This window comes from Alosa pseudoharengus, unplaced genomic scaffold, assembly GCF_046254945.1.
Source record: "Alosa pseudoharengus isolate Yale_2024_CS ecotype anadromous, Long Island Sound unplaced genomic scaffold, YU_APseudo_1.1 YU_APseudo_1.1_scf_2, whole genome shotgun sequence".
Taxonomy (NCBI): domain Eukaryota; kingdom Metazoa; phylum Chordata; class Actinopteri; order Clupeiformes; family Clupeidae; genus Alosa; species Alosa pseudoharengus.
Window position 1 is genome coordinate 10463859 of NW_027468663.1, and position 23529 is coordinate 10487387.

The 23529-nt window shown below is 43.5% G+C and overlaps 2 protein-coding genes across 3 annotated transcripts; both read right to left on the reverse strand.

Annotated features, from left to right (window-relative positions):
* Window positions 1-17: 17 nt before the first annotated feature.
* On the reverse strand, window positions 18-7809 carry LOC143133772 (Y+L amino acid transporter 2). Of its 2 annotated transcripts, XM_076293636.1 has the most exons (10): window positions 7557-7809; window positions 6623-7154; window positions 4708-4833; window positions 4130-4274; window positions 3733-3856; window positions 3414-3517; window positions 3149-3245; window positions 2428-2577; window positions 1804-1987; window positions 18-1002 (listed from the first exon to the last, which is right to left on the reverse strand). In XM_076293636.1, the coding sequence occupies exons 2-10, from the start codon at window positions 7134-7136 to the stop codon at window positions 908-910; spliced, it is 1539 nt and encodes a 512-aa protein (XP_076149751.1). In that variant the 5' UTR covers window positions 7137-7154; window positions 7557-7809; the 3' UTR covers window positions 18-907. The 2 variants fall into 2 exon arrangements, with proteins under 2 accessions (XP_076149751.1, XP_076149750.1); XM_076293635.1 differs by having other exon boundaries at window positions 6623-7809.
* A 625-nt stretch (window positions 7810-8434) lies between these two features.
* Window positions 8435-21987, reverse strand: ripk2 (receptor-interacting serine-threonine kinase 2). The gene is made up of 11 exons (XM_076293634.1): window positions 21098-21987; window positions 20412-20565; window positions 20141-20296; window positions 19000-19157; window positions 16587-16636; window positions 16121-16282; window positions 15379-15464; window positions 13408-13485; window positions 12785-12890; window positions 12232-12429; window positions 8435-11466 (listed from the first exon to the last, which is right to left on the reverse strand). Exons 1-11 carry the CDS (start codon window positions 21286-21288, stop codon window positions 11060-11062), a joined length of 1746 nt encoding a protein of 581 aa, XP_076149749.1. The 5' UTR covers window positions 21289-21987; the 3' UTR covers window positions 8435-11059.
* Between the last annotated feature and the right edge of the window lie 1542 nt (window positions 21988-23529).

The window sequence follows — 23529 nt, forward strand, 5'->3', positions numbered from 1 at the left end:
AATCCTCATTTGGGGAGAGGACTGCCGTACAATGTGTACATTCTTTATTTATCACATGAATTACCACAAATGATCCATCCATAAAGATAAAAAACATTCATTAGCTGATCACTTAATCAAGTGCAACAGTAAAAAAACACCCTGTACAAAAGTAAAACCATTCAAAGGTGCAACTGGCAACATTCCCTGTAAGGTAATGGTGGCGTTGTGAAACTGGGTCTGAATGGGAGACAAGTTCACTCCTTGAAGTTTACTCTGGGACAGTTTTTTCATGTACAGAGGAAGCGTTTGTGCATACTTTTAGATGCTGTCATATACTCTGAAGAGGTGGTATGTATATGCTACTCATTTCTTGTGAGAAACATTCGTTTGGGTATATTGAATTAAGTCTAATCTGAATCATTGACACAGTGACAACAAACCTATCTATTTACACTACAAAACTATTTTCAGCTACTGTTTAAAATAAAATAAAACTGCATACATCAAATTATAACCATTCAGAGACTTTAAATCAGCATGTTCTGCTGAAAAGTTTTGACATATAGTTACTTAAAACAATAACAAATTTAAACTTTGCAGGTGGAGATTTATGTAAATAATTCATTTACATGTTGGCACTAGTTCTTGGTGCATCCATTTTCATCACATCAATGAGGTCAAATGAAGCAACTAGCGATATGATCAACACGTTATAATCCGTGTGTCAGTCACTGCCTGTAACGCTATTATCATCTGTATGTCAGTCACCATCTGTAACACTTCTGTACACATCCACAGTGTTCTCTGGCCTGCCTGACCAGTGCTTTCCATTTGGGGAAGGTCAGGACATGCAGGGCATGCTCCAGGCATGGGCTCTCAGTAGATGGGGGGTGAGGGGGTGGGTGGTGGGGTCCTTCAGTGGAACTCACTGACTCTTCCCACTTGGCTCTCTCTCAGGCTCCATGTCCAACTCCGCAAGACAGCAGTAGCACAGGATCTGAGCGTATTTGGTGACGGCCGCTGGCCGCACGGAAAACCAGAAGAAAAAAGACCACAAGCACCAGAGTGCAAGAGAAAGACAGATGGAGGGAATGAGGGGATGAGTGGAAGAGAGAGGGGGTGAGAAGAAGGACAAGGTTGGGTGGTTAGACTATGGGTCAGAATGAAAGCCAATGTAGTCAGCATGAAAGTAAATAAGCCAGTGGTTAAACGTAATACATCAGAGATCCTACACTCCACGTTCCTGACTAGACGCCCTGGAACAGAGTGTAATAATACTGTGTGATGCAAGGGCCTGCATATGGTTCAATCTATCATGTAGCCCCTTTCTACTAACATAATCAACCATTGAAGGCTACCCTGACTTGAGGCTGTCATATATAAGTCAAATTACCAACGTGAGATTCAGAATGAATGAAGTGAGCCTTCTGATGAGACCCTTGCACTATACGTCAGACATGCCCCTACTCTGACTCCAATTATTCAGCTTTTTAGTGCTGGATTCCAACACATCACCATGGTGACTCCGTGTGTATCTCCATGGGAACAATACTAATATTGTGGCCCCAGCCATCAGTCATTCTAACATGACAAACAACATTATCAAAACCCCCACTTTCTTCTTCTTCTCCTTCTGTCTCCATATCTCTCTTTTCCTCCTCCTCTCCTCTCCTCTCATATTACATGTTTTTGCTCATGGGTCTGTTTCAGTGCCAGTATACCGTATGTTCATTAAACTAAATGTAACACTACTAGCAACCCTACACTGAGCTACTCCTGCACTGAAATGATCCGATCAGTAGCCTAACATTAGCTCCTTACCATTCAAGCGGCCAAGGAATTTGGGTCGCCTCTCTTCAGGCAGGTAAATGCACAGGTAGTAAACAGGCACGCCAGACAAGGCAATGCCTATGCCTATGAGGGAGTTGATGGTGTCCCCATAGAGAGGGACGATGACCAGAAAAAGACTGCACACACAGTAGATGTAGGGGAACAGCAGAGTGAGCTGTGAGGGCAGACAGACAGACAGAGCACAGGAGCTGGTAAGGACATAGGACTCATGCCATAGCAGGCAGGTCATCCATCACCTGTCAGCCCTGACCACGGGGGTTAACATTCACAACAGCTTCTGTGTTTGTCACTGACATTGTAAACACTAGGTGGTGTTGTGGCATGAGTCATGCACGTTATTTCAGTGTCGGCTGATGAAACCTGTGTGCTTAAATGTCTTTTCCTCTGTCTGAATCAATAAAACCTCCAAAACATTTTATTTGTTTAAATCTCAACATGATAAACATAACATGCATAACACACATATACAGACACAAACACATGCATCACCAGCTATCTAAATTTCGGAGGAGAAAATCTCTCATAACTGTCACCATCACAGTGGGAGTGAGAATCAACTCCCAATGACACGATCCTCTCTCACATCTCTCTCACCTTCACTGGCCGGTGTCTGTCGGGTTGTGTGATGCGCAGGTATATGAGCCCCACTACAGACAGACCCACAAAGAGCCAGTAGCTGAAGCTGAAGTAGTTGATCAGCTGGAACACGTCCTCCACGCACAGGAAGATCAGTCCCATCACCCCCTGCAACACCATACAACGCACAGATGTTAATGCCAAGTGTAGCTGTGGGCCAACAGTGTCCACATCACTGCTTCCCTACACAGGAAGCTAATGGACCCCAGATGGCGTATTGTTGTTTTTGCCATGATGCAGTAGTTCTTATTTACAGTAGAATCGCAATTGTGTCCTGTGTATCAGCTTCAAATGTGTCTAACCAAATGTGATCATGCATTAAATAATCTAGCTCATACAGCATGTTTATTTCTGCCTGTTATATAGATGTTTCTGACTGACTATCCACAAGTAGGCGCAGTCGTGGCCTACTGGTTAGGGCTTCAGGCTTGTAACCCCGACCAGTAGGAACAGCTAAAGTGCCCTTGAGCAAGGCACCTAACCCCTCACTGCTCCCCGAGCGCCGCTGTAGCAAGGCAGCTCACTGCTCCGGGTTAGTGTGTGCTTCACCTCACTGTGTGTTCACTGTGTGCTCACTAAATGCAGAGACCAAATTCCTTGTGTACGCAAGTATACTTGGCCTAGAAACCTGAAAAAAAAAAGTAAAAGGCATAGAAAACTGCCAGAATAGCCATCTTACATTGAACAGCAGAGCAGGGACAGGTGTGTAACGGTTTGCATGGATTAGGCTCAGACTGTTGGGAAGGTGTCCCTCTCTTGCCCCCACGAAAAACAACCTGCCAGATGGGACATGTGCAGTATGAGGAAACAGTCACCCAGGAAGCACGCTCATCAGAATAGGAAGCCTGAATAGTCATCTGGTAAAATCATGTGCCTGGAAATGTGCAGCATCTAATGACTAATGATTGGAACAGAGAATGAGTCATTGGTGAGAAGCATGTTACCTGGAGGCCGCTATGATAGAGGCATTGAGGCCGCCGTAGCAGGACATTGCTACAGAGATGGGAATGATCCAGCTGAAAGGGCCCAGGACTTGATTCCCAAAAGTCTGTAAACAGCAACATCCATTTGCATTTAGCTTATATTGATGAAGGGCTTGGTGATCTATTTTCAGCCATTTTGTTAATCACTCCCTGTATGATGATGATACAAGCCAGATATATTGCAAGTCTATGTCATCACTGGTCATTTGCTATGGCATTCAAATCAGAATGTGTTCTTTGTTACTGTGTAAGAGATATACGCGTGTTTCTGGAGACTCACCACAGCAACCGCATCACTGGCCAGCAGAGAGGGGATGTCTAGCACCACATAGTAGGCCACATTGGTCAGCAGGTAGATTATTGTCACAATGGGCATAGAGATGGCTATGGCCAGGGGCAGATTCCTGTGAGCACAACATGTATCAATTGCAGGGGACCAACTCGATGAGCATCTTTGCTATGTCATGCTTTGTGTCATTAAGCAATGTGTTTCTACAGTATTTTGACATTATTCGGATTAACTTTGGCCATAGACCAAGCCAACATAACTTTTCAAATTGTGCTTGACATTAAAAACACCAGTGCTTCTAACCAAGACAACACCTAACCAGGAACACTGTTCCTGATGCATGTGACTCTGCTGTTAGGGTGGGGGATGTATAGTTTGTGTGGACTACCTCTCTGGGTTCTTGATCTCCTCCGTGACAAAATTCAGGGTGTCCCACCCAGAGTAGGAGAACAGCGCAGAATAAAGGGCAAGAGAGATGCTGCCAGGATCCACAGAGGAACCTTCAAATGGATTGTCAAAGTTCCGGGTTTCTCCTGTTAAGAAACCAGTACTCTGTGTTACGTGCAGTATTTCATGGCGAAAGCAAAAAGAGGAAATGAAGAGGAAAGAGGAATCTCTATGTGATTAAATCATTAACAGGGTACAGAAGCTGAGATTTAAATTCAAAGATTCAATTCAAAGATAAACCGAAAGAAGTGACAAAGACCTGTTGCAAGACTGGGGAGGGACACAGAGTGAGGGAAAGCCCCTGTAGTGCTCATCATGAGGGTCACCGAAAATATTACTTAAAAATCCTATATAATAAGCAGAAATAAAATCCCTTTGTCCTAATTTCAGACTTCCTCTGTGAAAGTTACTTCCTGTTAAAATGTCAGAGTCAATGACTGTACTGTAGTCACACGTTTACACATCACCAAGGACATCTCAGGACACTCCCCACCCCCACCCACCCCCAACCTGCCTCACCTGTCACGATCTTAATGATGCCAATAGTGATGATGAGCATGAGCGAGGCTAACTTTGCGTAGGTGAAGAGATCCTGGACCAGCGTTCCCCACTTCACATACGCACAGTTGACAAAGATCAGCATACCTGAGGGAAAGCATGCCGACAAAAGTCATGAAACTTCATAAATCACAAACACTAGGTTGTTAGTGCACATTTTGTTCAATTGCACAAGTTCTAAACGCTAGGACAGGAAATGCATGCTACTGAAAAGAAATCAATGTCAAGTCACCCTAGGAATAGTCTTTTATGTCTCACCTTTTGAATCCATAAGTAATGTGGCCTGACTGTACAGTTAATATCTGACATGCAGGAATGAGGGGGGAGGAACGAAAAATAGACCACTTCTTAGGGACAAATGATGTCAGAAAGCAGCATTAGCAAGTTGCTATGAGTGCTCTGGGTGGAGTATCTGCGCACACTTTACACTTTCACAAGTTGTTCAATTAATCTAAAAGAGGTGATGTATGTGGTGATGCAGTCAGTTATGTCACATTAAAAACTTAACTTATCTTTAAATTCGCTCTCTTAAAGCAGCAGCCGCCTACTGTTACTTTAATGTTGAATCACAGCCATGCTTTCATGAGCAGGCAAGAATTGGGACTATTATAGACTGGGATTTGGCATCTGCACTGTAGACCTACCACTGGTACAACAGCTGATTCTGATTGACTGTACAAACAGGCTGGAAAAGGAGGGTTGCCCATGGCAGCTATCTGGATAAACAGCAGAATGTGCCTTCAGGTGTACCCTCTTTATGGAGGGTTAGTACAGCCCACAGAACGATTGAGGAAGTAGTCATGTTTCTTAGCACTAGCCCTCCCTTCTCACTCTCTGGCTTACTGGCTACGTGCATGTGTACATGTTCAAGAGGGATACAGAGAGGCAGACAGACAGAGAGAAAGTGGTGGGAGGGAGACAGACAGACTGAGAGACAGAGAGAGAGAGAAAGGGGGGGGGGGGGTCGAGTGTAGAAGCAAGAGTATCTTTACAATATAATCTCAGCTATCATTCATTCTTATTTCACAAAGTGAACAACTACACAACTAATCAAAACGGGAGTCAAATCCAGATTGGAGAGCAGGAGTGACCTAATATATTCTTACACTTTCACCTAAATACCATTCCAGTGAGCCAACCAGTGCACTGGCACCCCCCCCCCTGGGCCCTTAGAATTGCCCTAATTGAATTGAGAGTTGACCTCTCAGCAACTTCACCCACATACTTCCTCTCACAGAAGAAATGCTGAATTATGCTGTATCAGTGTAATGCTGAATCAGCAGTAAGGGAATGAGTTTGCAGAAAACATTTCTTAAGCTGCACTACTGACATGGGTCAATCACAGAGATGAATCACAGCATGCCATGACACTGGTTATGCAAGGGTGGAGGCGGGCCATACACTCTCAGGGGCCCTTAACTTGAATGATGGGCAAAGTGCAGTCTTAAGTTGAACTAAAGCTAATTAAATAACTAGGCAAAATCAGTTTGCTACTTTAACACCATGGGGACCTTAATCACAAACCTAGACCTTAATCACAAACATTCAATGCTCCTACATGCAACGCAATAGCTATAGATCAAGCATGAGAACTTTACTTGATGATGGACTTTGTACTTGGCCCACAGCGAGATGAAGAGATGAGAGAAGAAGAGAACCGCAGCCTGTCTAATCTTAAAACATTTGCCATTTCCAGTGCAATTGGCAATCCAGTGCACAAAAATTGTTCTCACTTGTTTTTGATGTACATTGTTTCTATCGGTTCTTTAAGAAGTACAACTCAATTCTGAAAGCATTGGTTGCATATGACATATTATTTAAAAAGATAACGAGTGGTTTGTATGTAATCATTCAGCTGGCACTCTGAGGTACTCACACAGACATGCTGCAGCGATGAGCCGGACTGCGTCGTACGGTGGGTGGCAGGTGGGATATAGCGCCTCCACCAGGTAGTTGGCGAACGTCAGTGAGATGATTGCTTGGCTGGCCGGCTCCACCAGCAGGATGGAGGTCCAGAGGCGGATGAAGGCCGGGAAGCCACCAAAGGCCTCCAGAATGTAGGCGTAGCTAGCGCCGGACTTGGTGATGGTGGTACCCAGCTCGGCGTAGCACAGCGCGCCGAACACCGAAAACATGCCGCCCAGTGCCCAGATGACCAGCGACAGCCCATAGGAGGCGCTGTGCATCAGGACGCCCTTTGGTGACACAAAGATCCCGGAGCCAATCATGTTCCCCACAATCAGGCAGATACCGTTACCCAACGAGATCTCACGCCTCATTCGCATCTTCTCATCCTCGCCGGCACCAGCCTGGGCCTTCAGATCCGGTTCGGAGTCGGCCCGAGAGCGTGGGCACAACGTTTCGGTCATAGCCAGCAGCTTCTGCTTCATGTTGGAGGTCTCCTGGATCTGAGGAGTGGTGAGGTGGCTGAGTGCATGCGTGTGACTGCTGGACAAGGCTGCCTTTTCAAAGGGGCTATTTTGGCACTGCATGCCATCCTCTTTGGCATGCACTCTCTGTGGCACACTATTGTTACGGCCACACTGACGTCATTCCAGGGTGACTAGCACAGGCAAAAACTACAGATATGTTTCTGATGAAAAAGACAATTGAATGTCCGGCCAATGTGTTGTTATTTTTTAGAGTGAACACCCTGCTTTGAAATTATCAGTGTATTTAATTACAATTAATTTATACAGTTGTATAACCATTTACAGATTAACACTCTTCAAGTACGCTTGAGGCATAAACAGAAGGGCAACAAAGCACAGAAACAGGCCATTGTCCAAATTGATGGCAAAATGACATACCTTTGTGTCACTGTGTTGCACAGTTTGTCACAGAAGAGTTGAGAAAGCGAGTGATGCAATATCCCTGTATGAGAGTAACATCCAAGCAGACCAAACGTGGATGGATTTATCAGCAATATCCGTTCAGACTGTTCCTCTGCTGAGAGACAGAGGTTAACCCCAGACTGGCTGGGTTTCGCAATCCTGGCTCCTGCCTCTCTCTGGGATGTTTGTGCTTTGCCGTCGGCCTCTCGTGTTGCCCCCTTGTCTATTTCTAGAGGGTGTCACTCAAGGGTGACTCGCCAAACCTTCCCCCACCCGTTGGTCCTTCATAGTGAAGCCAGGGCAGCACAAAACCAAAACAGCCATGAGGAAGGACTCTGTGTACTCAGTGCACTGCTTCTAGTAAGTACACAGGCATTTCTCAGGAATATGATGTGTGACATGATCGTTTAACCATCCTGGAGGTCATTTACAAATAACAACATCAATATCAAACAATATATGTCCAAACCCTTCACTTTTGGGAAGAAGTGTGTAAAAGAATGAGGGTAATTTCTACATTGTCATACAACCGCAAGTTTCGGCAAGATTACAAACTAAAATGTGGTTGATAAGATGACCTCATACATCTCATGTACAGTGCAACCATAAATCTGTGACTGAACTGTTGTTCTCAGAGGATTAATGCTTAGCTACTCAGCATCCAGTTTCACTTCTATATTGAGCTGTACAAGGAGGAAACCTGTCAACTAAATGAAGGAATAACTGTAAAATGTGAGGGAAATCCTGAAATCCTTAGAACTAACTCAGCAACTCAGCTTCTTGAGTGCAAAGCCTGTGACAGAATAGACTTGGCAAGAATAGTGAGCAGAAAAAACAAGATGCACACCAACAGCTGAAACAATACCCATTTTAATGACGTGGCAAAGCTCATCTTGATAGGAAGTATGTCTTCATCACCTGCATGAACAGTACAGACAGCCTCTATTTCTGCTACCGTTGCTACTTAAGCATTATTCTCATGTAGATTTTATAGTCAATGTAATGTGCATTTTTTCATCTGTGAAAATACAGAATGTCTCACAAATAAGGCAACAGATTTCAACAGCCGAATAATAATCTATCTTACTGGCTTCAAAAAAAAGTGGTTTTGAAAGATAAACCTGATGAGAAAAAAAGAAATGCTTCTGCTTAAACTACTGATCTACTTACATGGATGACATTTGTTAAGATTTTTTTTTATACCAAAAAAAAAAAACAGGTCTGTAACCTGACACTGTACTGATCTTCCCCAATGTGCTTTTAATAAGATTATATTCTAGATACAGATGCTGTGAAAATATGGAGTATGTACCTTTTCAGTGCAAATGCTGAACCCATCAGATCATACAAAGGCAGTAAAACAGCAACAGATGTGTGCTCTGGCAACTAAGCTACATGGCATCACATCAGTGGCACATAATATATTGACATTTAAGTGAATAAATAATAACATTAAAAAACATAAAAACTCATCCTCATGGTAAGTTAGAGTAACATTCTGCTCTCAAAAAAGTATTCTGTCCATAAAAACACACACAAGAAAACACGCAGTAGCTAATGCCTGTAGACTACTGGTCCTCAATTTTTCCCTAGGAGGTCCAGAAAGTTTGAGATCATGATCCTCTATTTTGTCTCCACTTGCTTTGCTATGAATTCATCCAGTCATGAATAATCCTAATAATTATTAGCTAGTGGTGAGGAGCTGTGTTAGGTGTAGCCTACAATTCAGTTTCAACCATTACAAAAGATGACATCTGTGACATGTTGAAATAGAGTTACTTAGTTGAAATAGAGTTACTTAGAGTTACTACATCTTTACAGTCAAACTGCCCATGACCTCTGCGCTGATAGGAGCTCTGCACCAAATATGAACCTCACTCATGGGTTTTGAGAAACCCTGATCAGCGATCGGACAGATCATGACATTTAAGGCCTTTAAACAACCAGGAGGAGCAAGTTCTACGCCTAGGCATGCAGCACAGTCATTGGCAGAGGAAGTGAAACCAGATCTGGGAAAGGAAGCAAAAACAAGGCAACGGACGAGGAGCCTCCTATGAGGAAACTATAAACAAAGCGCGATTGGCTCATGCACTTGTAGTCTGACTACGTGGGCTGTACACATTCTGCTGTGTTGTTGATTTTCAACTGCTGCGCTGGCCTTTGGGGAAAAGGTCAAGAGAACATAAGCTGATTTAAAAAGCAATGCAATAGCTGGACAACAGAGAATATTATCAGACCAAAAACAGACAGACTACAGGGAAAAGGTGTGAGGGGCTGTCTTAGTGAAGCCACAGAATTGGTTTCCAGTGATGTGCATGTTGACATTGAATATTACTACAGAATGCTTTAGAACCACAGCCGCCTTCCAGCAGACAGTCTCACATGCGTCACGGGTCCATAGGTTTTGAGGTTTTAATTATTGCCACGGTGCATGTATTGCAAAGCAGCTCAGATGAAGCTTTGCTTTGTGAAAGCAGCTGCAGACAGGACGAGGTTCTTACACCTGGTTGCGCCACGCTCCAATGTAACAGACACAATTGTTTGCGTCATGGGCTAAAGTTATGGCTGTGAGCGGTGTCACCATACCTGCCCAAGTGGCTCCACTGAGACAATCTATTCTGCCCAGAGAGGACTTGTTAAGCCCACACAGAATGTAACTACTATTGGGTTCCAGACACATTTCTAAATAACTAGTCTTTGTTTGACTTGGCATCACACACACTGATGAGTGCTAAAATGTCCCTTATTCACTCAAAGTGAATGGCACAAAGAATGTCCAGAATGCTGTTTGGTCCATTTTTCAGACGTGCAATTTCTCAAATAGTAACACACAAGAGAAAGACTTAAGAAGGGGAGGGGTTTGATGGGAAACAATGAGAGACCAACAATGACAAAGGATGACCTCACCACTGAGGTCTCGCATCATCAGCAACACTGAACACCAGGAAGAATTGCAGATTTTTTTTTTTTTGTGCACGTCCAAACACTTCCTGGTCCGGCGGCTACAAAACATCCACAACAATGTTTTTAAGCTGGTTTGCAGGTAAGTGGATGGGTCAATAGAAAGACTTATAATAGAGATTGAACAAGACACCCTGTGCACAAATACGTTGAGAAATAGGAAGGCAAACAACCCAATAATGAATCTGATGATTTTGTGTATATATCTATAGAGGGTTGCAGTTGGCACCTCTAGAACTTCAAATTAATCACATAATTCCTCTGAACAAATAACATGGCTTTTCCATCAGGTGAAAATAAGGAACTGGAATAACTCTCCATCTTAGAAGCCAGAGAAATGGACATGTAAACCACAGAGAGAGTTCAGTTCAGTCAACAGTGCTGACACATACAACCAGAACAGACACATACCAAAAACAATGGACTCCACACCCAGGGCTGGATCATTTATCCAACAGCAGCCCTGTTCACGTTCTCTCTCCCCCCTCTCTCTCAGCCTCTTCCACGTTGAATGAAGCTCAGAAGTTGCGGGCGTTGCAGGAGGACGAGGAGGAAGATGAGGAGCTGGAGAGCAGGGGGGCGCTGGGGAGGGGGGGGTGGGGGTACGGCAGTGACGATGGAGGGCTGAGCTCGGGGGGGTAGGGCTGCAGGCCCAGCTGCTTGTTGCCCTGGAGCTTTTGCACCACCACACGGCAGAAGTCCTCGCTGTGGCGGTCGCAGGTGTCCAGCAGCTGCCGCACCTTGGCGGTTCGCGTGGGCTTGTTGACCACAAGCTCGTAGTCCTCGCGCATCAGCAGCTCGCGGGCCAGCAACGCGTCCAGGCTCTGGTTCAGGCACGCCTCTGTCATCTGACGCACCACCTCCTCGCGCTTCGCCGCAATCCAGCGCGCCGCTGGGCCCAGTGAGTCCGGTGAGGGGCAGAGTGCTGCAGGGGTCAGGGTGAAAGGTCAGGGCTTAGGGACCAATCTGAAACTGTTTTTTTTACCACACCATATCCTGTACCCTGCATGCAGGCATGAACTGGAGTTGTAGAACTGAGGTGCGTTCAAATTCGGCAAACGTTTGTGGTGAACATTCGCTGAACAGTTGAATTCAAAACGATTTGGTGTAAACATTCCATTGTAATGGCAGCCTTTCATCCAGCTTCACTGTATGTTCTCAGAGAATTACCTCCACTTCTGAAGCTGAGGTGAGCCATCGCACCTGATGTAGTTTTCAATTGAACCTGACATTGGCACCACCATGTAACCTGGCCTGACTAAAAAGTAATCAGAACTGGCTCACCTGAAAGCTTTATTGAATACAAGCCACACTTAGGCCATAAATATCCAAGTGACCATAGATTGTCCTTGATGTAAACACCACCAAAGAGCAAGTTAGCGATCTAGCTGAAGTGAATTTAATGAGTCACACAGCCCCCATTTGTACAGTGACTCAGAGACAGCTACCTTTGACCTCCCAATTGATTTCTCCCAAATGACAACAAATGTCCTCAGGATCCACAGAAGGGTCGTAAAGACAACACTATTCCTACTAAAGGCAACTCTGGGTAAGAAAGCCTGTACTAAAATTTAAACATACAAAAAACATTACTAACTACACTATACTAACTATGTATAAGATAAGCAACACTATGACCTTCCCAAGCACGTTCTTGGCGGCCATGTCTCCTAGGAGTCATGTGACCTACCTTGCGGGTATGGCTGGAGGGTGAGTCCGCTGATGGCGATGTCGCAGTCACTCCCCGCCTGGCCAGGCTTCAGGGGGATGTTATTGTAGTTGACCGTCTGCGGCTGGGGAATCGTGGGAGCTTCATTCAGGTCGTTCTGGTCTTTGAGGGGCTTGGGAGGGTCTAGGGTGTGAGGAATGAATGCAGAGGAACCAGGACCTGGAAGATTTCAGAACAGTCATTTGGTGGATTAAACACTTCAATCAAATATACTACATGTCTGAATAAAGACAATGGCCAAGAGAGACACATGATAGAGAAATAAATTAAATAGAAAAACAACTAGACCCTTAATGTAGGGATACCATGGGAAATGGCAGGAGAGACAGGCCTTGTTGAAACACATCTCCAGATTTCTTACAGCCACACACATGCAGGCTAAGCATGGAAGCCCAGCATCTGTCCACACTAAGCTCTGCTGGCTCCCATGCAACCAGCACGATGACTCAGAGCCACGAGAGTGAGCCACTGTGGCCCCAGGCCCGGGGCCGCCAGGGTAGGGCTGGGGACTTGCCTTTGGGGCCGCCGGAGGGGGGCCTGCTGCTGATGGTGAGGAAGTTTGGCTGGGAGATGTCCGCCTCCTGGGAGGAGTAGGAGCCAGATCCTGATGTGGAGCCGTCCTGCTCACACATGCACACACACACGCACACACACACAAATTAGACACAGTTTAGGGAGGGACATTAAAATATATCAGATATAATTATGGACTGAGGCTCTATGTCTGACTGTTTGTTTGGTTATATATCTATCTGTCTGTTTGTTTGGTAATATGTCTGTGTGGTGTGTGTGTGTGTATGTATGTGTGTGTATTTGTATGTATGTATGTATGTATGTATGTATGTATGTATGTATGTATGTAAATTTGATTATATGTTTGCATGTTTGTGCTCTCAGTTCAATGGTTGAAATTTAGGATTTCAGAAGTAATGGCAGTGTTCCTTTGATCTTTTGTTTTGTGTGGTTTTTAGACCAGTCTTGTTATTACATTATCTGACTACAAAAGGGCAGAATTCCAGGAAGGACGCCAAGCAGCCAATGTTTAAGTCTACTGAAAATGACCACTACACTTCAGTGACTGGACCAGCATCAATGCCGAGTCATTATGAGATGGGCACAAGGAGGTTGTAAGCTTACGGGCCAGGCAATGTTCATCTCCGTCCTCTTCTCACATGCTGCCACAGATGGGGGGCAGCACCCTGTTCTCCTCATGAGCTACAGCATGTCAATGTGTGTGTGTGTGTGTGTGTGTGTGTGTGTGTGTGTGTGTGTGTGTGTGTGTGTGTGTGTGTGACAACAAGGAGTGGGAAAAGGAAGACAGAGATTGAGTATGAGAGAAAAAATAATGGCAGAAATATTTCCACTGGGTAAGTTGGGCAAAAGGTATTACACTTTTTAGTAACTAATAGACTTTCAGTATGAGTAATGAAAGATGAAAAAGAACACATTTTCAGTTCTTCCTCATACCAAGGTTGCTTTTCTAAAAGCTGAAATGTTGCGGTTGACACATTCTTGCCATGTGGTTGAGACTAAAAGTGCCCAGTTTCACAATGGCTTCAGAAGCCCCTGATAACATTTGTCAAATGTGCTACATTTGCATGTCTCCTAAGCAGCCTTTTGACTAATCAGTAATGACAGCCGGTTGTCTGATTGTTAACTAAAAAGACACAGGAGGAAAGGACAGGGAGTACTGATACAATACATAAGAATGAAGGAAAGGTTGGAGTTCAGATCAGAGGAAAACAACCAACTACTGTGCAGTCTGCTTTATGCTTACTAGGGTTGGGCGATGTCCCCTAAATTGGCATTTGACGATGTGTACAGTAAAACATCGTGATGGACGATGATATCGTGGGGGGGTAGTGTAAACACTAATTAATTACCATATGTCTGTACAGAAATACATTTATAATTTTCTACATAAAAAAATATATTATATTATTATATAGGCTATACGACCTGATGAAAGTGGACAGCTAAGAGAGACATAGGCCTACTGACCAGGCCCAGGCTACCGAAGTTGTGTGGAAGATCTGCTCCAAGAAAATCGTCATGAAAGACGGATCAATCAATCTGAACACTTGCGTGTGCAGTGTGCACCAACCAGCGGAATATTACACATTGCCAGCCTTCGCTGGGCCTAGCAAAAAAGCTACTTAAGACTACTATCGTGGTCAGCATCCCACGTTATCAGGCTACCGTCTATGCTGACTATGAGGGCGGCGGGAAGTGAAAGTAAAGGGCTGCGATTGCGCAGTCCAGGCTATAGGAGGGAGAAGTTAAAAAACGTTTACAAATAACGAATCCCGATTACCACTCCGCTGCTGTCTGGGACTTTTGCTAAATGCATGAAATACAAGCCTTACAGTGAAAGACGGATAGGCTACCTTCTGATCCTATAATGAACGAAAGAAATGGTTTACATTAACACAAGAGGAGAAGGACGCATTTGGCGCTCGCTGTAGCCTCGCAAAAATATTTCAGCGCTAGAATCTCCTAGTCGTAGCCAAACAATAATAATTCTATAGGACTATTTTCTGCTAAAACATTAGGCTACATATTTTACGTCCAATGTAGGCTATAGGCCTGCGAGACATGTAGGCTACAAAAAGACAATTAGGCCTACACATTCACGTCACAATCAGGAATTATTTGAATAACACGGTAGACTAAAGTCTTTTATTTTACAAAACGGTAGACTAATACGTGATAACTGTTTGGCTGACAGCCTTTAAAGTAGCCTCAATTTCATTTCCAGGGAAAGGTTTTTTTATGTTTTAGCCTGTTACAGCAGGAATTAGTGACTGGCATGTGGGGGCGTGGCATCACGATGGTTGCTTCCCATCGTGATGCCTGTCAACCATCACGATGGACGATGATATCGTCCATCGGCACAACCCTAATGCTTACATGTGTACTAGCTGTCTTTTCTCTCCTGTGCTCTTGGGAAAAGTCTGCCCATCTTTTTTCAGTTTTGTCAATAAGGTCTTCCATTTTGTAGCTTTCATTTAAGCAGACACAAAACCACAATTGGAATGCAATCAAAGCCTTTCAGTAGAGTTGCTATGTTCTCATGTTCAGAACAGCCAAACTCTGACCCAAACTCACCTTTGACCTTTTCACCTCTAGAACCGCTTCCAGAACATCAATCTCATCAAACACTCTGAGCATTGGCTCCAGTTCAATTAGACAGCCTGCAGAAACACACACACACTTTATCATAACACAGGGAAAAATCAGTGTCAAACATAAGCGGGAACATGTTGAGGGTTTTGGATAGATATGATCCAACATAGAATGGAACTCTTTTTGGAAGAACACACACACACACACACACACACACACACACACACACACACACACTTTCTTCATGCAGAAGACTACTTTTGGGTCAAATCTCCCATGGGATTATTCCTTTGTGCAATTCAAAAATCTCCCTCTTTTTCTCAAGTCAAATACTACTGTAAGTATCTCAGAATAGACACATTTAAAATGACAACAAAGACTTAAAGGTACCGTCTGCGATGCTGGATGATGTCAAGTCTGTTATTATGACATTTACTAAAAATTGTATTGTGAAAACTGTACTGTAAAAGTATTAAATCCAAAAACAAGATTTGTGTCATTAGAGTACCATATGAGAACAACAAACCAGCAGAAATCACTACAGCACACTCATTCAGTACATTAACCCTAAATTCATGTGTGAGGAAGTCATTCCCCCGTAGGCCAGTGACAGTCAACTAAACAAGTGTGTTTGTGTGTGTGTGTGTGTTTGTTTGTGTGTGTGTGTGTGTGTGTGTGTGTGTGTGTGTCTGTGTCTGTGTGTGTGTGTGTGTCGTGCACTCACTGATGAAGGAGGGCCGCTCGTCTGGGTTTGCGGTCCAGCCGCTGGTCATGAGGTGGAGCAGGGTCTCTCTGCTGGGGATGTCCGCTGGAAGGATGTCCAGGCTGGTGTCCGGTCGAGTGCCCCTCAGCACGCTGAACATAATCTGCATGGGGTTGGTCGCCTCTAACCCAAACGCCACAGAGCACGTAAACAAGTCAGAAAGTGGCCACACTGCCAGGACATCATTACGAACACCCCAATGAAAAATGTTAAAGATGTGTTCTAACTAGACTAAGAATCAAACACAACTCACGATTTACTGATGCGAGCACAACTGCAATGGTGCTCACATCAATAAAGAGTGTAACAGGCCTTTGTTATAATAGTACAATATGCATAATATGACTTTATTTACTGTAAGGAACACAATTTGTAGAACTGTTTGAAAAAAAAAAAGTCCACACAAAAGCCCAAAGCACTGAATTACCTTCATAAGGTATCCTTCGAGCCAGCACTTCCCACATGATGATGGCATAACTGAAAGAGGAAGAGAGAATGGTGGAGACGTGAATGGTTACACCGTTACATCAGACACCGGAAATCCCCCTGGCAACCCCCCCAGCAGGAGTCAGAGCTCTGACAGGTGTCTGTTAAAAGGTGATTCTGCCACAAGTACAGCTCACAAGTGCTGATTGAAGCAACCATCACGGTGTGGTCATGCATGTGCTTAAAAATAAGTGTTGTGCTTAAATGTACTGAAACCAATGTGTTTATGCACATTCCTCTACTTCAGGGTTAGACTTGCTATTGGACAGACACCAGTTATACATAGATGTGACTCATTTTCGACTAGCCAATCAGGTTCTGACACATCAATGAGCACGGTCAAGGAAGACCACGATCTCTTGGCTGGGCCGGGAAAGAGTCTGTCCAGATGACATCATCATATGAACACCACACCAGACACACACAGGGAGAAGCACCACACTCTGAATGGCCATGCCAACCCAACCCCCATCTCAGGAGTGATATTGGGAAAGACACTGGGCCTGTGGAATGTTTTCAGTATGATTTCCAAAGCTTTTCATAAAGAGATTCCAGGTTTTGCGTGATCAAGCTAGTGTAATCCCAAGAAGCAAGTGTAAATCTCAGAGGTCAGGGGGAGATTTGAATTTGCGGGCATCACACTGGCCTGGAGGATTTCATCCATTTGTGCTCAAGCCCAGGTAATCCTACTGGCCCCAATGACCAGAGAACGTCATCTCTACCCAAACATAACTCCCGATCTACTGGGTGTTGTTTCCATTTTGTTCAGCAACACAGTAATATCTAAAATGACTGTCTGACTCAGGAGACTTAATCAAAGATGACTGACAAAAAAATTAAAAAGATGCTGTCTCATTCATCCACATTGTGATGTCTGTCTTCTAAAGTACTTGAGCCTCTGTCTAACAAGAAACCAAAATCAGTCACTGGCAGATATTTATTACTTTTAGCACCAGCAATAGATGTTGGGCAAAAACTGTTGCTGTGTCTAAACCATATTTGGGGTCGTCATCAGAATGATTTATATAACTGCACTTTATGTCTAGCCTGACGAGCCAGACCCACAATAAAATGTAGGGTCTGGGCACTCACCGTTGGCAGTGCTCAGTGCGAGGGGCGGGATAATCAGTTGTCTTTCAAATTCCCTCTGCACGCAATAGGACAGCGGCAGCGCTAGGAGTCCCATGCGTTTTCCCACCAGCGGAGCTAGTTGGCTAGTTCAAACTTTTGCCAACTTAAAAAAAGCTTAACTCGTGTCACGCTGTTCGCCAACAGCAACATCCATCTTCTTTATTTTCAAGTAGCAGGGAATTCAAGCCAAACCGTTGCAACTCTGCCATCAATCATTATGTAAAGCCCACCTAACTCTGCCATCAATCATTATGTAAAGCCCACCTAACGACTCTATACACGATTTCATTGGCCTGATTGAGGCCAATGAAATCGTGGGTCTGGGTCTGGGTCGTGGGTGGGTCTGTGTGTCTGGTTCGTCAGGCTACTAAGTTTTAATAGAGATGAAAATGTCAGAGCAATCTCTGTGGAGTCTCACATTTATGGAATATGCCGTCTTAGCAGTATCCTAACAAAGCAACCAAAAGAAAATCAACAAAAAATTGTTCTGATGTTTTCATTTTCAACAAAAAGGAGCAATGTTCTAGTGATTTTCTGTGCATATCTAATTGGGCTGATAACTTTTCTGTTTTGAGATAAGACAAATGGTTAGTTTTTACAAAGAGTGAATTTAAGGGGCCTTTAAATTAGATAAACGTTCACTACCCTCAAAAGGGACAACTCTGTGTTCTTGTGTCGGCGTTGTGCTGTGTGGCACTATTAAATTAAAACTAAACATTTAACCTTTGTCTAAGGCTACGGAAACTACATTAAATCACTTAAATGAATCAAGTTTAAACTAATTCCATTTCAGCAAACAACCACACAAGCAAAACGATAAAAGTAGAGCATTGTCACCTATTTTTTGGGATGACCCAAGAATCAACCTATCTTAAAAGGCTAAGTCTGTGATTCTAATGTGATATACTTCTTGTCAAATTGAGTAAATTGCTCCTCATCGTCCACTGGCTGGTGTGTCCATTGAAAAAACTCTGGAACTTGTACACAATTTTGGCGCTATAAATAGGAAACACAGTGGCTTAGACCGAGTAATAAAGAATTCCAGCCAATAAACATGTTGCTTTAGTACCCAATGTGATTGGCAACTGAATTCAAACATCAACAACAGACTGCCTCTTTAAGGACTATTTCTTTCTTGTTTACATTTTGAACAGAACTCTTGTACACTGCACTTGGTAAAGCCCTGCTATGACCATCGCATGGTCACGGCCTGCACATCTCACCTGTACATGTCGTGCTTGACGTCTGCACGGCGTGTCTTTGAGGGCTCATACTCCTCAGGGGGCATGTAGATGACCGTGCCCCCCATCTCTGTAGGCTTAGAGCTGGAGCCTTTACTAATGGATAACTGGCGCCATTTTGACAGGCCAAAGTCAGCAATCTATGAATGTACAAGGGGGGAAAAGTACCTACATGAACTATGCATAAACATTTCATTAAAATGTACCCAATGAATGTATAATATGACTGTAGATCACATTATTAAAATACAAACAGTATAATGCCTCATGACTTGGCCAGATAAATGCATATTGCTGTTGACAGTACTCTTTGCATAGCCGTGTCCTGAATGGAGTTGTGACGAGCAGTTTACACCAAACTGACCTCATTAAGCAGCTATATATACACATCTTATGCTGTTTCTCATGGATAAAGGACTGAAGAGTGGTATGGGAACACAAAAACAGCTTTGTGTCCTTTTGTGGCTTTCATTCAACTTTATTGTGGGATTAATAATTAAAGTCCCCACAATAGATGTGTGTAAAGTAAACATCTACAAATAGATATGTTTGTAATATAAAGTCAGGAGATAAAACCTTAGTGGGTCAGTTATTTTGTATCTTCAAAACCTATTTATAGTATTACTCAGCCGTGGATAAACTGTATGATTTTATTTACCTCTGAAAAATAAAATGATGATTCTGAATACAGTGAAGGTTCCTGTCCACTGTTAAGTGCCCACAGGAGAGTTCATAATTTGAGATACGAAAGGCTACGATAATCAAGCAACTCAAGGTAAGTGTCTCTGCTGCTATCAATATAACACTAGTCCATCTACTCCTGGTTTAAGAGAGGCTAGTCCACTAAGAGGTTCTAAACTCCATTCCCAAAGGGTTGATCAACAGTTTTAGACAACATCTTAAGCCCGATCTAGAAAAGGGCAAGAATTTGCATGTTGGGAAGAATATACAACTGCGCTTAGTCAAAGTCTGATACTTCTGTTTGTTGTTTGCAAATATCTGACCCCCCCCCCCCCCCCCCCCCATACACACAAACAAACAATTAAATCCTAAATTGAAACCATTTGACAACATGCAACAGCATGCCTGAAAAGAATTATGACCCAGACATAGTAGTGTATACCTTGACATGAAATTCTCCATCCAGAAGGATATTCTGAGTTTTCAGGTCATGATGCAGTAATGGTGGGGTCATGTTATGGAGGAAATTCACACCAAGAGCTATCTCATACAGAACACGCAGTCTCAGTGACCACGCCAACACTGGGTACATGTCTTTCTGTTATGGGTGAGACAGAGTGGCATAATCAAAATGTAAGATGGACCATGGTTTTTCACATAAGATACACATTTAAAGTCTCATTACAGAAATGCAGAACTTGTTTATCACGTACCTCGTGAAGCAGTTCATCAAGGGAGCCATTGCTCATGTACTCTGTGACTATGCAGAAGAACTCTGGCTCATTGCATACACCAAAAATCTGGATTATGTAGTTAAACCTGGCCTTGTGAAGAACCTCAGCTTCTTTCAACAGACAGTTTCTCTCCCTGTAGGAAATGCAAATCTTTACAAACAGGCTTACAAGCAATATGTATAACAGGCAAGCTACATCATTGCTGCTAATAGAAAACTGTGAACAGAAAAACAAGTCAGTCAGTATTTTCATCTCTCAATTCCCAAAGACCAATATCTAGACTGTGAATCCATCTTAATGGAAATGTAGGCTAGGTGAAGCTTCCTAAAAAGTAGAAAACTCAACAACTCACATCTGTCAAGAAGGTTTTACAGGGGGTGTTACAACAATCTAAGTTAGCCTGTTGTTAAGCGATAAAGCCAGTAGGCTATTACTGACAAAACACGTGGGAATAGGTTGAATGTAAATCTGTGATATCGGTTTAACTCAAGCCACACACGACATAAACGATGCCAAGGGATACCTAGACTAGCCAGGCTGCACTGTGAGTCGATAAGAAACCATAAAATGCCAGTTATATCTTGACATCACTATAATTGAGATATTTTACTTTGGTAACAGTTTTATACATTTGTTTGAGTTCACACCGTCATACTTGAACATACCTTTCGCCAACAGGAGAATCCAATTTCAGACACTTTATAGCAACGGTGGTGCGCCAATCACAGTGTTGAGCCCTAAATACGGTCCCAAAACCGCCTTTACTGAGGTAGTGCAAGTCCGTCAATTTCTGATAAGGTATCACGGGTAGTGTACTGGTCAGACTACAAATGTTAACACAGCCTGCATGCTCCATAGCCACGAATACAAGGATAGAAAGGGCCCAACTGGTGTAGCTAACGAGCTAGCTAGGTAGCTCCGGAACGCACGTTTACTGTCAATTACTAAAAACAGGAATCGAAACTAGATTCTAACGTTGCCAGCTTTGCCAGCAAAGATCGAGAAATCCCCCGTCCCAGGCGTAGACGTTCTCCTCAGGTCGAGTTAGCCGAACAGCTAACCTTACATTTCCCTTTTCTCGTGTGTACGGTCCTCAACATTTCACATGTGAGTCCTGCCCATCAATAAAAATAAAGCGCACCGCTTGCAGGTAGGCTATGCTAACGTTAGCTGTATCACCACAGAGAGTTAAGTGCGTCAGAAATAAATTCAAGTTACCAGCTACCTAACCAAAGGTCTGTAGGTAGCCAACACATGTGTGAAATGTCAACAAAGTGGGGCCTGAATGATTTAAGCAAAGACTAGTTCGGCTCGGCTCGGCCCAACGGACGTCACTAACAACAAAATTCCCGTGACCCACGCGGTAACAACCACGTTAATCTTACCCTACGAATATCGATTTGTGAATGGTAGTCTCGCCCCGAGCTCACTGTCACCCCCTTGGAAAACCCACATGACCCTGACCCTGGAAACATAGACAATGTTGTAATTCCACAAAATGAAAAGAATACCAAATAATTTCACGAGTGAAAATCATAATATTTGTAGCTGTCATTTCCGGGGTTGTTCATGGCACGTTCAAGAGCAGCAGGAACCATGACGTGTAATTATTTATTCTTGGAAACACAAGATAGCAGGTTACATTGTTATTATTTATATGTTTGGGACACTAGAGAAAACTGAATGCGATGTTATGGAGGAACAGATTATTGAGCTATAGCAGCAGTCTTTACAAACCCTTATGCAATGGTGGGAATTCCCCAGAAGGAATTTCCGAATACATGATGGGAGTCTCCAAATAGTTTTTGTAGCCTAGCCCAGTGGTTGTCAAGGTGGGGGCCGGGGCCCCTTGGGGGTCCGGGAGGGGGTGCCAGGGGGGCCTCAGCAAGTTGGAAGGAAAAATAAAAGCAAAGAATAAATACATTTGAAACATTTTAAATATACCTATGACTATGAGGGTTGTTATACAATGCCATTAGAATAATTTGTCGCATATCTGAACGTTATATTTTCCATGATAATGACTGGGAATAATAGTAGAGTGATAGCTCTCCTTTCATGTATTTTTACATTTGCCGTAGTATTGTCGATGAGTTTAATAACACATCAAGGGGGTCCTTGGCCAGAACCTAGTGGTATTTGGGGGGCCTTGTCGTGGAAAAGTTTGGGAACCCCTGGCCTAGCCTACAGAACTCAGTGCCTTTGAGTGCCTCTTCATAATTCCCAAAAGGTTCAGACAGACTTTCCATTTAACTCCACAGGACAGACAAGGACATACCACCAGGCACCAGTGTGGACAGACACCTTTAAAGAGCAGTAGCCTAAACTAGATGTACCGCATAGCGGTACAAAATATGACCGCCGCTCAGTCCTGTACATCCGTTCCGCGAACATAAATCACACTAATCAATTTGTATCCATCTTCTACTCCATCCCCCACTCTTAAAACTTTTGTGTATGCTTGTTTGGCATGCATGTGTGTGTGTGTGCGGGCCGCACAGCAAGTAGCCTACTGGCGCTGCGAAGGTGAATAGATTTGTAGCACTAGCCAAAAAAATTGGTAGCATTGTTAAAAAAACCTTTTAAATCTCTAATCAATCACAAGTAGGGCAGTTCATCACAGTTCATCCCTTGCAACTGGACTGATGAAAGGTCATGTACACCTGTAGGCTACATTGTATTTGGGGAAAGCAGAAGGTATCTGCTTTAGGCAACGCCATAGGCAAAACTGTATCAGACGTAACGTTAGTAAATCATCGATACACAAATTCACTGGTCAATAATCAAATTGGCCTCCATCACTCAACCAATGCTAACGGTAGGCCTAACATTATTTTACCTATAGGCTATTGATAGCTACAACTTGTATAAGATTAAAGTACCTGCAGTTAAAACCAAGCATGTCCAATAAACATTCTCAGATTTATTTCGGCTTCAAGAAGAAATGGGAATTACATTTAATGTGAAAATCATCCTACCCTTATTAGACATTCTCTGCGGTAAACTACAGTGTTGTCCTTACTTGTAGGAAGCGTCTTTCCAACCCACTTTAGATTAACTTCCAACAAAATTACGTCTCACTGCAATGATGCGCCAT

What these genes read in the sequence shown, in the direction of transcription:
- LOC143133772 (XM_076293635.1), bottom strand. Translation starts at nt 7,238, where the DNA reads ATGCAGTGCCAAAATAGCCCCTTTGAAAAGGCAGCCTTGTCCAGCAGT. An exon ending in ACAGACACCGGCCAGTGAAG is followed by an intron (nt 1,988 to 2,427) that starts GTGAGAGAGATG and finishes CTGCCCTCACAG; the next exon opens with CTCACTCTGCTGTTCCCCTA. An exon ending in ATTCCTTGGCCGCTTGAATG is followed by an intron (nt 1,003 to 1,803) that starts GTAAGGAGCTAA and finishes CCGTGCGGCCAG; the next exon opens with CGGCCGTCACCAAATACGCT.
- ripk2 (XM_076293634.1), bottom strand. Translation starts at nt 21,288, where the DNA reads ATGGAGCATGCAGGCTGTGTTAACATTTGTAGTCTGACCAGTACACTA. An exon ending in TCGAAGGATACCTTATGAAG is followed by an intron (nt 16,283 to 16,586) that starts GTAATTCAGTGC and finishes CGTTTGGGTTAG; the next exon opens with AGGCGACCAACCCCATGCAG. An exon ending in CGAGCGGCCCTCCTTCATCA is followed by an intron (nt 15,465 to 16,120) that starts GTGAGTGCACGA and finishes GTGTTTCTGCAG; the next exon opens with GCTGTCTAATTGAACTGGAG.